The sequence below is a fragment of the Oncorhynchus mykiss genome, chromosome 18 (genome assembly GCF_013265735.2).
Source record: "Oncorhynchus mykiss isolate Arlee chromosome 18, USDA_OmykA_1.1, whole genome shotgun sequence".
NCBI lineage: Eukaryota > Metazoa > Chordata > Actinopteri > Salmoniformes > Salmonidae > Oncorhynchus > Oncorhynchus mykiss.
Window position 1 is genome coordinate 23,651,731 of NC_048582.1, and position 12,624 is coordinate 23,664,354.

Here is a 12,624-nt window from a genome sequence, read left to right on the forward strand (position 1 = left end):
AAAGGCACATGACAGCCCACTTGGAGTTTGCCAAAAGGCATCTAAACTGTCAGACCATGAGAAACAAGATTATCTGATCTGATGAAACCAAGACTGACCAAGACTCTTTGGCCTGAATGCCAAGCATCACATCTGGAGGAAACCTGGCACAATCCCTACTGTGACGCATGGTGGTGGCAGCATCATGCTGTGGGGATGTTTTTCAGCAGCAGGGACTGGGAGACTAGTCAGGATTGAGGGAAAGATGAACGGAGATAAGTACAGAGATCCTTGATGAAAATCTGCTCCAGAGTGCGCAGGACTTCAGACTGGAGCGAAAGTTCACCTTCCAACAGGACAATGAACCTAGGCACACAGCTAAGACAACGCAGGAATGGCTTCGGGACAAGTCTCTGAATGTCCTTGAGTGGCCCAGCCAGAGCCCCGACTTGAACCCGATCGAACATCTCTGGAGAGACCTGAAAATAGCCATGCAGCGACGCTTCCCATCCAACCTGACAGAGCTTGAGAGGATCTGCAGAGAAGGAAGAAACTCCCCAAATACAGGGGTGCAAAGCTTGTAGCGTCACTCCCAAGAAGACCCAAGGCTGTAATTTGCTTTGTCATTATGGGGTATTATGTGTATATTAACGAGGGGGAAAAAACAATTTAATCAATTTTAGAATAAAGCTGTAACATAAAATGTGGAAAAAGTAATGGGGTCTGGGTTCCGAATGCACTGTACATCGAAATGGTTCTGGAGCTAAAGCAGCAGAGTAGAGAGTAGAGTAAATAGCAGAGTTCAACATGGTCAACATGCATGAGTTTGAGAATATATATATATATATATTAGAATGTCTCATCGGCTATAAATATTTACATTCTAAAGCAGTTTCATCCCAACAGACACAGTGAGGGGTTGAATCGAAGCTCAGTATGGTCAACCTGAAAACATCATCATATTTAGCTTTATGTACTATGAGCCTACTTTTGGTCAGAAGTTAACTGAGGGATAGACCCGCCTTCAGATTGAAATGGATGTAGAAGATGCCGATGCAGCCCTCTTTCTCACTGGCTGGTCCTCCAGCGTCCAATAGCCATCTTCAGGGTTCGGTTTGGGGTCAGAAGTGTTGTCTGTAAGGGCAGGTTGGTCATGGGGCTGGAACGATTCTTGGTTGCGATCCAGCTCTCAATCGCTTCCCTCTCATAGGAGTACCCATCTGTTCAGAAGAAAAGGTAGACAAGATGGATAGTGTGTTTTGCATCCTTTAAAAGCATGCGACTGTTTTGCAAAAAAATGTTGTAGCATAGAAATAGATAGAATCTTGATAGCTAAAAATGCACAGACAGAAAGACAGGTTGCCATGGGGGCGTGTCCCACCTGCAGCAATAACAGGGTCCTTCATCAACTCCCTGGTGATTGGACAGAGGTACTCATCAGGAACACCGGTACACAAACACCCCGCCTTCAGCTCCTCCACCTTCCTCAGGACCTTACTGCGCAATCCCACAGACTCTACAGCACACCAACAGGAAACAACCAGGCAGAGATTTGGGAAAAATTGTACATTGGCCGATTGGGCTTGCATCATTTGTGGATGTGATATCCTAGCTTGAACACACTGCGTACATGACCCAGTTCCTGGTCACCATGGAGACTACAGTAAAGCGAGGTCAGTCTGTGTGTGTGTGTGTGTGTTAGACACACAAAAAAACAAAATGAGCCCTCTGCCCCTGAGAGGAAAAATAATAATCTTTCTCCATCAGGAAGATAACAACCTGGAATGGTGCCATCCCTCACTCTCAGAGACAGTAGAGAGTAGAAAGAGACACCCGTGTCTACTAAGAGATTCATCTCTTTTAGAGAACAGGGCTGTTTGGTTACTATGGTTGCCATTGGAGTGAGAGACCATCAACAACAGACCCACACCTACCACCTCACAGAGAAACTAGGGTGAAAGATCTTTATTTAAAAGAGAAGATATAAGGATCAACCAAAATCTGTAAATCACATTTTCATATTTTGGAATTGTTTCAGACAGAAATGGTATTAGTAAAGCATTTTCTATGTTACAGGATATGTATTTTGGGATGAGTAATTGTGTTATATAATAGGAGCAGAAATCTTAAAGCAGATTACACTCGCGGTGCAGAATACACATGGCCTAATCTAACGCTGTACAGTTAAAATGCATGTAATCCTGAGTAAATCTCATATTAACAATCATTCCTCAATGTTCATCTTGTTTTTAATTTGTCCCTCCCCCCTCTTAAAAAAAGATTCCAGCCTGAGTGTGATGACGCTCCGTTTCCAGCTACTGTACAAAATGTGGATCTCAGATACCAGACTGACAAGTGGGTAATGTGTATAATATGATAATGTACCATTAGCTGTATGATAATGTGTATAGTCGATGGTGTGATGTGCCGTCCCCACCTATGTTGAGTTCTGAGGCCAGTGTCTCCTTGGTCAGACTGATGAGCTCTGCTCCATCTATGTTGTTTGCCTTGAAGTGTTCCACCAGCGCCTGCAGCCCCTCCTCACACAGCCACGCCCCCACGTCCTCCTCTGACCAATCACTGACCAGAAGCCTGGAGTGACACAGCAACTTTCTGCCTAACAGGTCGGAAAACAGGAAGGGACCGCACATTAGTATCTCTCAATGACATGTTGTTACTATAGGTATTAATGTGTCACCTATCAAAAGTTTCTATAGTGCTTCTTAGTCACTTTCCCACCTTCGCATGAGAATGTTGCAGTTTCAACTGGAAAACAAGATGTGAAAAATTAAATACATTTCAAACAGCACAGTAAGACTAAACTTAAAAAATAATAAAACCATTGTCAACTAAAATGGTGAACATTAACGTATTTAAAACTACAGTCATTGAATTGCAAGCCTTTTATTGACAAGCCTCTCTTAGAATGAGTTGTGTTTAGGTTATTGGAAAACTATCAGGTGAGAGGAGAGGAAGAAAGCATTGTGAGCCTATAGAACTACAGTATACAAAACATGAACACCTGCTCTTTCCATAACATTGATGAATCGAAGCTGTTGTGAGGGCAATGGGGGGATGCAACTCAATATTAGGAAGGTGTTCTTAATGTTTTGTATACCGTGTACACTAATACAGTGAATCAAACTGAAAAGCAACTCGGTTCCCGGCAGGCAGTGCCTCAAGGCAAAAGTCACCTGGAAACACAACAGGCTATGAAAGACTCCGTCATATTAGCAGAAGACGTTATCACTGGGGTAGAAGTATCCCTCTCAATAAAGCCCTCTGATAGCAGTGGGACTCCTAGGTTTCACAGAGACCCTCCATCCCTCACTGCTTTCAATGAGCAGATGGGTGGTACAGATAAGAGAATTTAAAACTCACCAGGTAAAGATTTGCCTTCTTTTTTTCCCCCCATGATCCATGCAGAGAGAGGGATGATGATTGGCAGAATAAAAAAAAACACAATTAAGCCATAATCAATAAAGAAGAGCTGATGCAAAAACAGCACCTAATCACCAGGCTGTCGTCACCATTAAGTCAATAGGGTCTTTGTTTACATGAGAAAATAGTGAAACAGTACGTCGGAACCCCACACAGCGTGACTCAGAAGGCTAATGCCATTCTTAATGCCAATAACACTGGGAGCTTGTCAGTACATGTACTTCTTTCTACCTGTGTGCGTTACCCACCATGGCCCCTGTGTCCATCCTCTACTCTCCATATATTGACAGTCTTGTCCATAGAACCCGTGGCGAACAGAGGTGTGCTGGGAGAGAAGGCACACGCCGTCACGTACCTACAGCAAAGGATCATGGGAGGGAGGACGGAAAGGTAAATAAAAAATGTTAAAAAGTAGGCTATTCGAAGAAGGCCGTTGAGATGCGACGATGTCCCCAAAGGGTAGGAAGAAAGATTACCTCTCGTGTTGGTTCAATGTGTAGAGCAAAGTCCCCTGGCTCTGAAAAATCAACAACATTCAAGTTCAGATGGGCGGTGTTCATGGGTTTCTGTGTGGGACATTAACATGGGGAGTTAAACTGAAATGACATCTACGGTAATGAAAAGAGCTCGTCTTACAGCATCGTACACTGTGACTGTTTTGTCCACTGAGCTGCAACAGAAAAGGAAATGGTAAAAAGCAACACACTTCTCCCCCTTGTGGCCAGTTGGAGTAAATGTACCACTTTATCTTGACCAACTATGAGAGCGCTTTGCCATAGATCACCTACGGGCGGACTTACCCAGACACAAGCAGCTGTCCGTCCGCAGAGAAAGCACAGGAGAGCACCGGGGCAGACTGGCCGGTCAGGGTGTGCAGCAGCTGCATCTTACAGCCTACGGGCCAGAGGGGAACGGATGGACTACTTCAGATCATTCAGTGTGAACACACATCCACCACATCATTCGATGACCAACATATGCACACAGTTCGACGTTAAACAGCACACTTGCGTATCCATAGCGCGTGGGCAACGTACTGCCTGCGTTGGACCTGGAGACGGTCCATATCTTCAGTGTGCTGTCTTGTCCACAGGAGGCCAGGCGGAAGTGCACCGTACCGCTACCTGAGAGAGGGGAGCAAATGAATCAAACAACAAATTCCCATATATGGAGACTCCAAGATCCCAGATCAAAATGTTGCGCTGTATAGATAACACCTCTGATGGTTGTCATGTTCGTACAAACAGATCTGGGAACAGGCCAACTCAAAAGACGGCGGGAGGAGGAAAATATTATGATCACCACTGAGGATCTTGGGGCCAAAGCAGCAGCAGGTGACCCCCAAGTCGTGAGTGTTCTTCTCCGCATGGAGCTGGTTCATGTCCAGGTCCCACAGCCTGAGGTCCCCATACGTAGATCCAGTGACAAACATCTGGCCACAGGGGGTGAAGGAGCAGGCCACCATAGTGGTGTCATTCACTGCCCCAGTCCTGTCGACAAATAATCAGTTAAGAACCCTCCACAAGAGACAACACATAACATCAGTCTGCAGAGGCCAGCGAAGCCTCACTCGATATAGGCAACACACGCAGGTCTATTTATAAATAACACCTATCAATTATGTTCACCTGTGCAATGTTTTCGTACGGAAATCCCAAAGACCTAAAGTACCATCGGACGCCCCCGAAACCAGGTGTGAAGAGTCGGGCGAGAAGGCGCAGACCCTGACGGGGTTCCGACCCGGATGCTCCAGCACTGCCTCTATCTCACCCGTGTCCGTTGACCACACAACTGTGGAACCATCAGTTGAACACGAGGCTAAATACTGACCACAGGCGCTGAAGCAACAACAATGGACGCCATAGCCGTGGCCAGAGAGCGGGGAGTATGGGACTTCGGAAAAGTCTTGGGTGTTGTAAATTCGTACGGTTTTGTCAGCTGAACAGGTGGCCAGCAGTGTCGGGGAGAAGGCGCACCAGTTGACATCGTCACGATGGTCTTGCAGGGTGCAGATCAGGGACACCATTTGAGTTGGTCTTGAAGAATCCCTTTGACAATAGAATATAACTATTAACTACGTGACATTACAATGATTACAAGTTAGCTAGCATTGTCACTTCACCCCTACCTACATGTACAAATGACCTCAACTAACCTGTTACCGCTGCACACCGACTCGGTACCGGTATCCCCTGTATATAGCCTCATTATGTTATTGTGTTACTTAATTATTTGTTATTTTTTTGCTTTAGTTTATTTATTAAATATTTTCTTAACTCTCTTGAAATGCACTGTTGGTTAAGGGCTTGGAAGTAAGCATTTCACAGTAAAGTCTACACTGTTGGTTAAGGGCTTGGAAGTAAGCATTTCACGGTAAAGTCTACACTGTTGGTTAAGGGCTTGGAAGTAAGCATTTCACGGTAAAGTCTACACTGTTGGTTAAGGGCTTGGAAGTAAGCATTTCACTGTAAAGTCTACACTGTTGGTTAAGGGCTTGGAAGTAAGCATTTCACGGTAAAGTCTACACTGTTGGTTAAGGGCTTGGAAGTAAGCATTTCACGGTAAAGTCTACACTGTTGGTTAAGGGCTTGGAAGTAAGCATTTCACTGTAAAGTCTACACTGTTGGTTAAGGGCTTGGAAGTAAGCATTTCACGGTAAAGTCTACACTGTTGGTTAAGGGCTTGGAAGTAAGCATTTCACGGTAAAGTCTACACTGTTGGTTAAGGGCTTGGAAGTAAGCATTTCACGGTAAAGTCTACACTGTTGGTTAAGGGCTTGGAAGTAAGAATTTCACGGTAAGGGCTACACTTGTCGTATTCGGGCGGATGTGACAAATAACGTTTTAGTTGATTTGACTCATTATTATCAAACAGCTTCCCACACCTGGCAACCACATTGTTGCCAGAGCAGAGAGGTTGCAATCACATGCATTTTAGCAAATAGGCTACTTACTACCCACTTGACTAACCACTGGGCAAAAACTCTTTGAATCAACGTTGTTTCCAAGTCATTTCAAGCCAAAAAAACAATGTGATGACGTTGAATCAACATGGAAAACTAATTAGGATTTACAAAAAGTCAAAGGGAAGGGCTTTTAGTATTTTGACTGCCTCGCCTGGTTCACCAACTACTTTTCTGATAGAGTTCAGTGTGTCAAATCGGAGGGCCTGTTGTCCGGACCTCTGGCAGTCTATGGGGGTGCCACAGGGTTCAATCCTCGGGACGACTCTTCTCTGTATACATCAATGATGTCAGTCTTGCTGCTGGTGATTCTCTGATCCACCTCTATGCAGACGACACCATTCTGTGTACATCTGGCCCTTCTTTGGACACTGTGTTAACTAACCTCCAGACGAGCTTCAATGCCATACAACTCTCCTTCCGTGGCCTCCAACTGCTCTTAAATGCAAGTAAAACTAAATGCATGCTCTTCAAACGATCGCTGCCCACACCTGCCTTCCCGTCCAGCAGCACTACTCTGGACGGTTCTGACTTAGAATATGTGGACATCTACAAATATCTAGGTGTCTGGTTAGACTGTAAACTCTCCTTCCAGACTCACATTAAGCATCCCCAATCCAAAATTAAATATAGAATTGGCTTCCTATTTCGCAACAATGCATCCTTCACTCATGCTGCCAAACATACCCTAGTAAAACTGACCATCCTACAGATCCTTTACTTTGGCAATGTCATTTACAAAATAGCCTCCAACACTCTACTCAGCAAATTGGATGCAGTCTATCACAGTGCCTTCCGTTTTGTCACCAAAGCCTCATATACTACCCACCACTGCGACCTGTATGCTTTCATTGGCTGGCCCTCGCTTCATATTTGGTCGCCAAACCCACTGGCTCCAGGTCATCTATAAGTCTTTGCTAGGTAAAGCCCCACCTTATCTCAGCTCACTGGTCACCATAGCAGCACCCACCCGTAGCATGCGCTCCAGCATATTTCACTGGTCACCCCCAAAGCCAATTTCTGCTTTGGTCACCTTTCCTTCCAGTTCTCTGCTGCTAATGACTGGAACGAACTGCAAAAATCACTGAAGCTAATCGCGCACCAGCGACTCCTGTGGCGGGCCGGGCGCAGTGCGCGCTAACCAAGGTTGCCAGGTGCACTGTGTTTCCTCCGACACATTGGTGCGGCTGGCTTCCGGGGTTGGACGGCACTGTGTTAAGAAGCAGTGCGGCTTGGTTGGGTTGTGTATCGGAGGATGCATGACGTTCAACCTTCGTCTCTCCCGAGCCCGATGAGACAAGATAGTAGCTACTAAACAATTGGATACCACAAAATTGGGGAGAAAAAGGGGTAAAATTCAACAACAACAAAAATAACAAAAAAAAAATACTGAAGCTGGGGACTCATATCTCCCTCACTAGCTTAAAGCACCAGCTGTCAGGGCAGCTCACAGATCACTGCACCTGTAAATAGCTCATCTGTACATAGCCCATCCAACTACCTCCTCCCCATACTGTTATTTATTTTGCTCCTTGGCACCCTAGTATCTCTACTTGCACACTCATCTTCTGCACATCCTAACATTCCAGTGTTTAATTGCTATATTGTAATTATTTCGCCACTATGGCCTATTTATTGCCTTAACTCCCTTATCCTACCTCATTTGCACAATGTATATAGACTTTTTTCTATTGTATTATTGACTGTATGTTTGTTTATTCCATGTGTAACTCTGCATTGTTGTTTGTGTCGCACTGCTTTGCTTTATCTTGGCCAGGTCGCAGTTGTAAATGAGAACTTGTTCTCAACTAGCCTACCTGGTTTGGGGGGGATATATATATATATATTTCACCCGACTTTTAACCTAAATCCAATGACATGGTGAGAGGTTTTGTTGATTTCACGTTAGTTGATAACTCAACCAAATGTAAATCAAATCTATACACTGAACTGACGTCTGAGCCCAGTGGGTAGTTAGTAGCGAGCAGATCCGGGACCTTACGCTTGTACTACAGGGTCGGGCAGGCTTCGCAGTGCTGGCGCGAGATAAGGCTCAGAAAATGTACGTCAATCCAGGGATGAGAAAGGCTTTGAGAACCTCGAATCAATTGTCCCATTATCCCAACTGTTACACCGTCAATATTGAATGACTGCTAGTTTTTCCAGGAAGAGCACTTGTATTCCTCAGGCTAAATAGCAGTTGCCACATCAGCCATTTTGGAATAGCAGCGTCAGCCAATCAGCTCCTTTGTTGTTCAGCGCAACGTGATATACCATAATGTCTGCTGTTGCTAATGCTAGTTAATATGTAGCCAATAAAACCGCGATTAACGACGGAGTTGCGCGCCTAGTTAAACTAGTTTCGGCACCCAACGACTAGCCCGCAATTAACAACATTGCGGGCAATTTTTTTATAAAAACTTATGTTATGTCCGAACTCCAGTCCGCCCACTCTAGTCGCCACTCAACCCCATCGTAAATAGTGGCTAGTTAACATGAGGCCTTAAAGGGCAATTTCCCGAAAAACGATCAGTCTTTCAATCTTCTCTGTGTAACATTTGGGACTATTCAAAGTACAACTCATCCCTGGAATTATGTATGTTTTCCGAGCCATATGCGCTGTGTCTTAAATTAACTTTTTGGGCGACCCGACCAAAGTCACATAAATCTGTAATTCTCATTGAAAGCAATTCTAAGAAGCAGTAAAGCTGTTCTACGTGCACTATTTCTATGCTTCCCCATCCTAAGTTTAGTTTTTTAATCTTTTACTTTCGGTATTGTACACCAGCTTTAAAACAGCTGAAAATACAGTAATGAAAAAAGCAGGGAGCAGGTGTCGATACCTCGACCTTCTAGCCCGAAGTCCAGCGCGCTATCGACTGTGCCCCAAAAGCTTGCTCGTGAGTCGATACCCGCCCTTATAAAACCAGGGTCGCTACAATACAATATTTTTTGTTTATTGAAAATATATTTCACAGATGGTTAGATGGTACAATGATTATCTACACTATACTTGCTTGTTTGTTTGTTTTATCACAAACTGGAATTAGGCAAACTATTCGAATGTTTAGCAACCACAAATGGCGGAGCGATTTATGTATAGTGCACCTTGATGCAAACTGTCTAACTGACCCTGTAGTGCAGCTATAAGCAAGCATAAAGTGTCGGATCTGCTGCTAACCCTTTAGCTATTCTAGCTGTTCGCACAACAACAGCATCATTCTATGCTCCTGTTGTTTAGTTTGTATTATAACAAATGCATGTAAATACAAAGCCAGTATTATTTTATATACTAACTAAAGTGGTATTTATGTTTATTTGCTTACCTCTTTGCGTGTCTCTGTTCAATGTTTACTTCCTGGTCATGCGCACGCTGTCATATGATCAGCTGACCGTAATGACCTTCCCCCCAGAAATATGCGTCTATGGGTAGCTGCAGTGACCAGGGTATTGCCGCGTTCAAACAACTAGGAGCTCGGAAATCTCCACTTCAAACATCAGTGCGTTCAAGACAACTGGGAACTCGCGAAAAAAACTAGCTCTGAATTGGATAATGCGTTTTGAACGGTCATCCAACTCAGAGCTCTAAAGCTTCGACTAACTGACCTCAAGATCACTGACGTCATGATTTGACCTCGTTTTTTTCCGAGTTCCCATTTGTCCTGAACGCACCATATGGCGAGTGGGTGTGTCCAAATGAGTGGGTGTGTAGACGGGGAATCAGCTAATTGTGCAGATTTGCTGCAACTCAAGAAACGGAAGAAAAACACAGCTCAATCAAAACCGTATAACCTAAAGCAGAGCGCTTTCCACACGCCCACTATTTTCCTTTCGACAAACCCACACTCCAGTCGCCATATTGGGATGCCGCTACGTCCCTTTCTCGAAATATGAGCCATGGAGCTTGCCAGCCTGCAGTCCTAAACACCGTAAATTAGTTCGTTCAGCCATTCCTATTGGGGGAAATAATAGGGCTTTGGGATAAACGCCGAAAATAAGGTCACAGGCTTAGGAAGAGATCTTATACATTTTGTTCAATGAGGTTAACATGAAGAGTTAACACAAAACCTTTTATGTGCTTTGTTATTTTTTGGATTACATGAATGCCAAAAGAAATCACAAAAAGTGATGTTAACTATTATTATTTTTTCTCGTAGAATAAAACATAGAAGAAAGTTTATCTAAAAACCATCCAAAAATAAATTTTCTCATAGGCTTTGTCCAACGAACCAATGGTGGAGTTAGGTTGGAGTCATTAAAAATCGTTTTTCAACCACTCCAACATTTTCTTGTTAACAAACTACAGTTTTGGAAAGTCGGGTTAGGACACCTGCTTTGTGCATGACACGTCATTTTTCCAACAATTGTTTACAGACAGATTATTTAACTTATAATTCACTGTATTGCAATTACAGTGGGTCAGAAGTTTACATACACTAAGTTGACTGTGCCTTTGAACAGCTTGGAAAATTCCAGAAAATGATGGCATGGCATGGCTCTCCTGACCCCTCCTGTCTCAGCCTCCAGCATTTATGCTGCAGTAGTTTATGTGTCGGGGGGCTAGGGTCAGTTTGTTATACAGTGCCTTGCGAAAGTATTCGGCCCCCTTGAACTTTGCGACCTTTTGCCACATGACAGGCTTCAAACATAAAGATATAAAACTGTATTTTTTTGTGAAGAATCAACAACAAGTGGGACACAATCATGAAGTGGAACGACATTTATTGGATATTTCAAACTTTAACAAATCAAAAACTGAAAAATTGGGCGTGCAAAATTATTCAGCCCCCTTAAGTTAATACTTTGTAGCGCCACCTTTTGCTGCGATTACAGCTGTAAGTCGCTTGGGGTATGTCTCTATCAGTTTTGCACATCGAGAGACTGAAATGTTTTCCCATTCCTCCTTGCAAAACAGCTCGAGCTCAGTGAGGTTGGATGGAGAGCATTTGTGAACAGCAGTTTTCAGTTCTTTCCACAGATTCTCGATTGGATTCAGGTCTGGACTTTGACATTCTAACACCTGGATATGTTTATTTTTGAACCATTCCATTGTAGATTTTGCTTTATGTTTTGGATCATTGTCTTGTTGGAAGACAAATCTCCGTCCCAGTCTCAGGTCTTTTGCAGACTCCATCAGGTTTTCCAGAATGGTCCTGTATTTGGCTCCATCCATCTTCCCATCAATTTTAACCATCTTCCCTGTCCCTGCTGAAGAAAAGCAGGCCCAAACCATGATGCTGCCACCACCATGTTTGACAGTGGGGATGGTGTGTTCAGCTGTGTTGCTTTTACGCCAAACATAACGTTTTGCATTGTTGCCAAAAAGTTCAATTTTGGTTTCATCTGACCAGAGCACCTTCTTCCACATGTTTGGTGTGTCTCCCAGGTGGCTTGTGGCAAACTTTAAACGACACTTTTTATGGATATCTTTAAGAAATGGCTTTCTTCTTGCCACTCTTCCATAAAGGCCAGATTTGTGCAATATACGACTGATTGTTGTCCTATGGACAGAGTCTCCCACCTCAGCTGTAGATCTCTGCAGTTCATCCAGAGTGATCATGGGTCTCTTGGCTGCATCTCTGATCAGTCTTCTCCTTGTATGAGCTGAAAGTTTAGAGGGACGGCCAGGTCTTGGTAGATTTGCAGTGGTCTGATACTCCTTCCATTTCAATATTATCGCTTGCACAGTGCTCCTTGGGATGTTTAAAGCTTGGGAAATCTTTTTGTATCCAAATCCGGCTTTAAACTTCTTCACAACAGTATCTCGGACCTGCCTGGTGTGTTCCTTGTTCTTCATGATGCTCTCTGCGCTTTTAACGGACCTCTGAGACTATCACAGTGCAGGTGCATTTATACTGAGACTTGATTACACACAGGTGGATTGTATTTATCATCATTAGTAATTTAGGTCAACATTGGATCATTCAGAGATCCTCACTGAACTTCTGGAGAGAGTTTGCTGCACTGAAAGTAAAGGGGCTGAATAATTTTGCACGCCCAATTCTTCAGTTTTTGATTTGTTAAAAAAGTTTGAAATATCCAATAAATGTCGTTCCACTTCATGATTGTGTCCCACTTGTTGTTGATTCTTCACAAAAAAAATACAGTTTTATATCTTTATGTTTGAAGCCTGAAATGTGGCAAAAGTTCGCAAAGTTCAAGGGGGCCGAATACTTTCGCAAGGCACTGTATCTGGAGTACTTCTCCTGTCCTATCAGGTGTCCTGTGTGAATTTAAGTATG

At 43.8% G+C, this 12,624-nt stretch overlaps 1 protein-coding gene across 5 annotated transcripts; it reads right to left on the reverse strand.

Annotated features, from left to right (window-relative positions):
• Positions 1 to 706: 706 nt before the first annotated feature.
• Positions 707 to 10,002, reverse strand: wdsub1 (WD repeat, sterile alpha motif and U-box domain containing 1). 5 transcript variants are annotated; one of them, XM_021571339.2, is made up of 13 exons: positions 9,709 to 10,002; positions 5,049 to 5,468; positions 4,723 to 4,910; positions 4,458 to 4,544; positions 4,221 to 4,314; positions 4,057 to 4,090; positions 3,897 to 3,937; positions 3,669 to 3,775; positions 3,361 to 3,375; positions 2,719 to 2,745; positions 2,417 to 2,596; positions 1,361 to 1,495; positions 707 to 1,199 (listed from the first exon to the last, which is right to left on the reverse strand). In XM_021571339.2, the coding sequence occupies exons 2-13, from the start codon at positions 5,444 to 5,446 to the stop codon at positions 1,048 to 1,050; spliced, it is 1,458 nt and encodes a 485-aa protein (XP_021427014.1). In that variant the 5' UTR covers positions 5,447 to 5,468; positions 9,709 to 10,002; the 3' UTR covers positions 707 to 1,047. The 5 variants fall into 5 exon arrangements, with proteins under 5 accessions (XP_021427014.1, XP_021427012.1, XP_036808192.1 ...); XM_021571337.2 differs by having other exon boundaries at positions 3,361 to 3,378; positions 9,709 to 10,000; XM_036952297.1 differs by lacking the exon at positions 9,709 to 10,002 and adding an exon at positions 9,226 to 9,259 and having other exon boundaries at positions 3,361 to 3,378.
• Between the last annotated feature and the right edge of the window lie 2,622 nt (positions 10,003 to 12,624).

Bases quoted from the DNA above. Each gene is read 5' to 3' on its own strand.
- wdsub1 (XM_021571337.2), bottom strand. From the start codon at position 5,446: ATGGTGTCCCTGATCTGCACCCTGCAAGACCATCGTGACGATGTCAAC. The intron at 3,776-3,896 runs GTAATCTTTCTT...CCTTTGCTGTAG, and splicing joins ACATTGAACCAACACGAGAG to GTACGTGACGGCGTGTGCCT. The intron at 1,200-1,360 runs GTGGGACACGCC...TCTTCTGAACAG, and splicing joins GGACCCTGTTATTGCTGCAG to ATGGGTACTCCTATGAGAGG.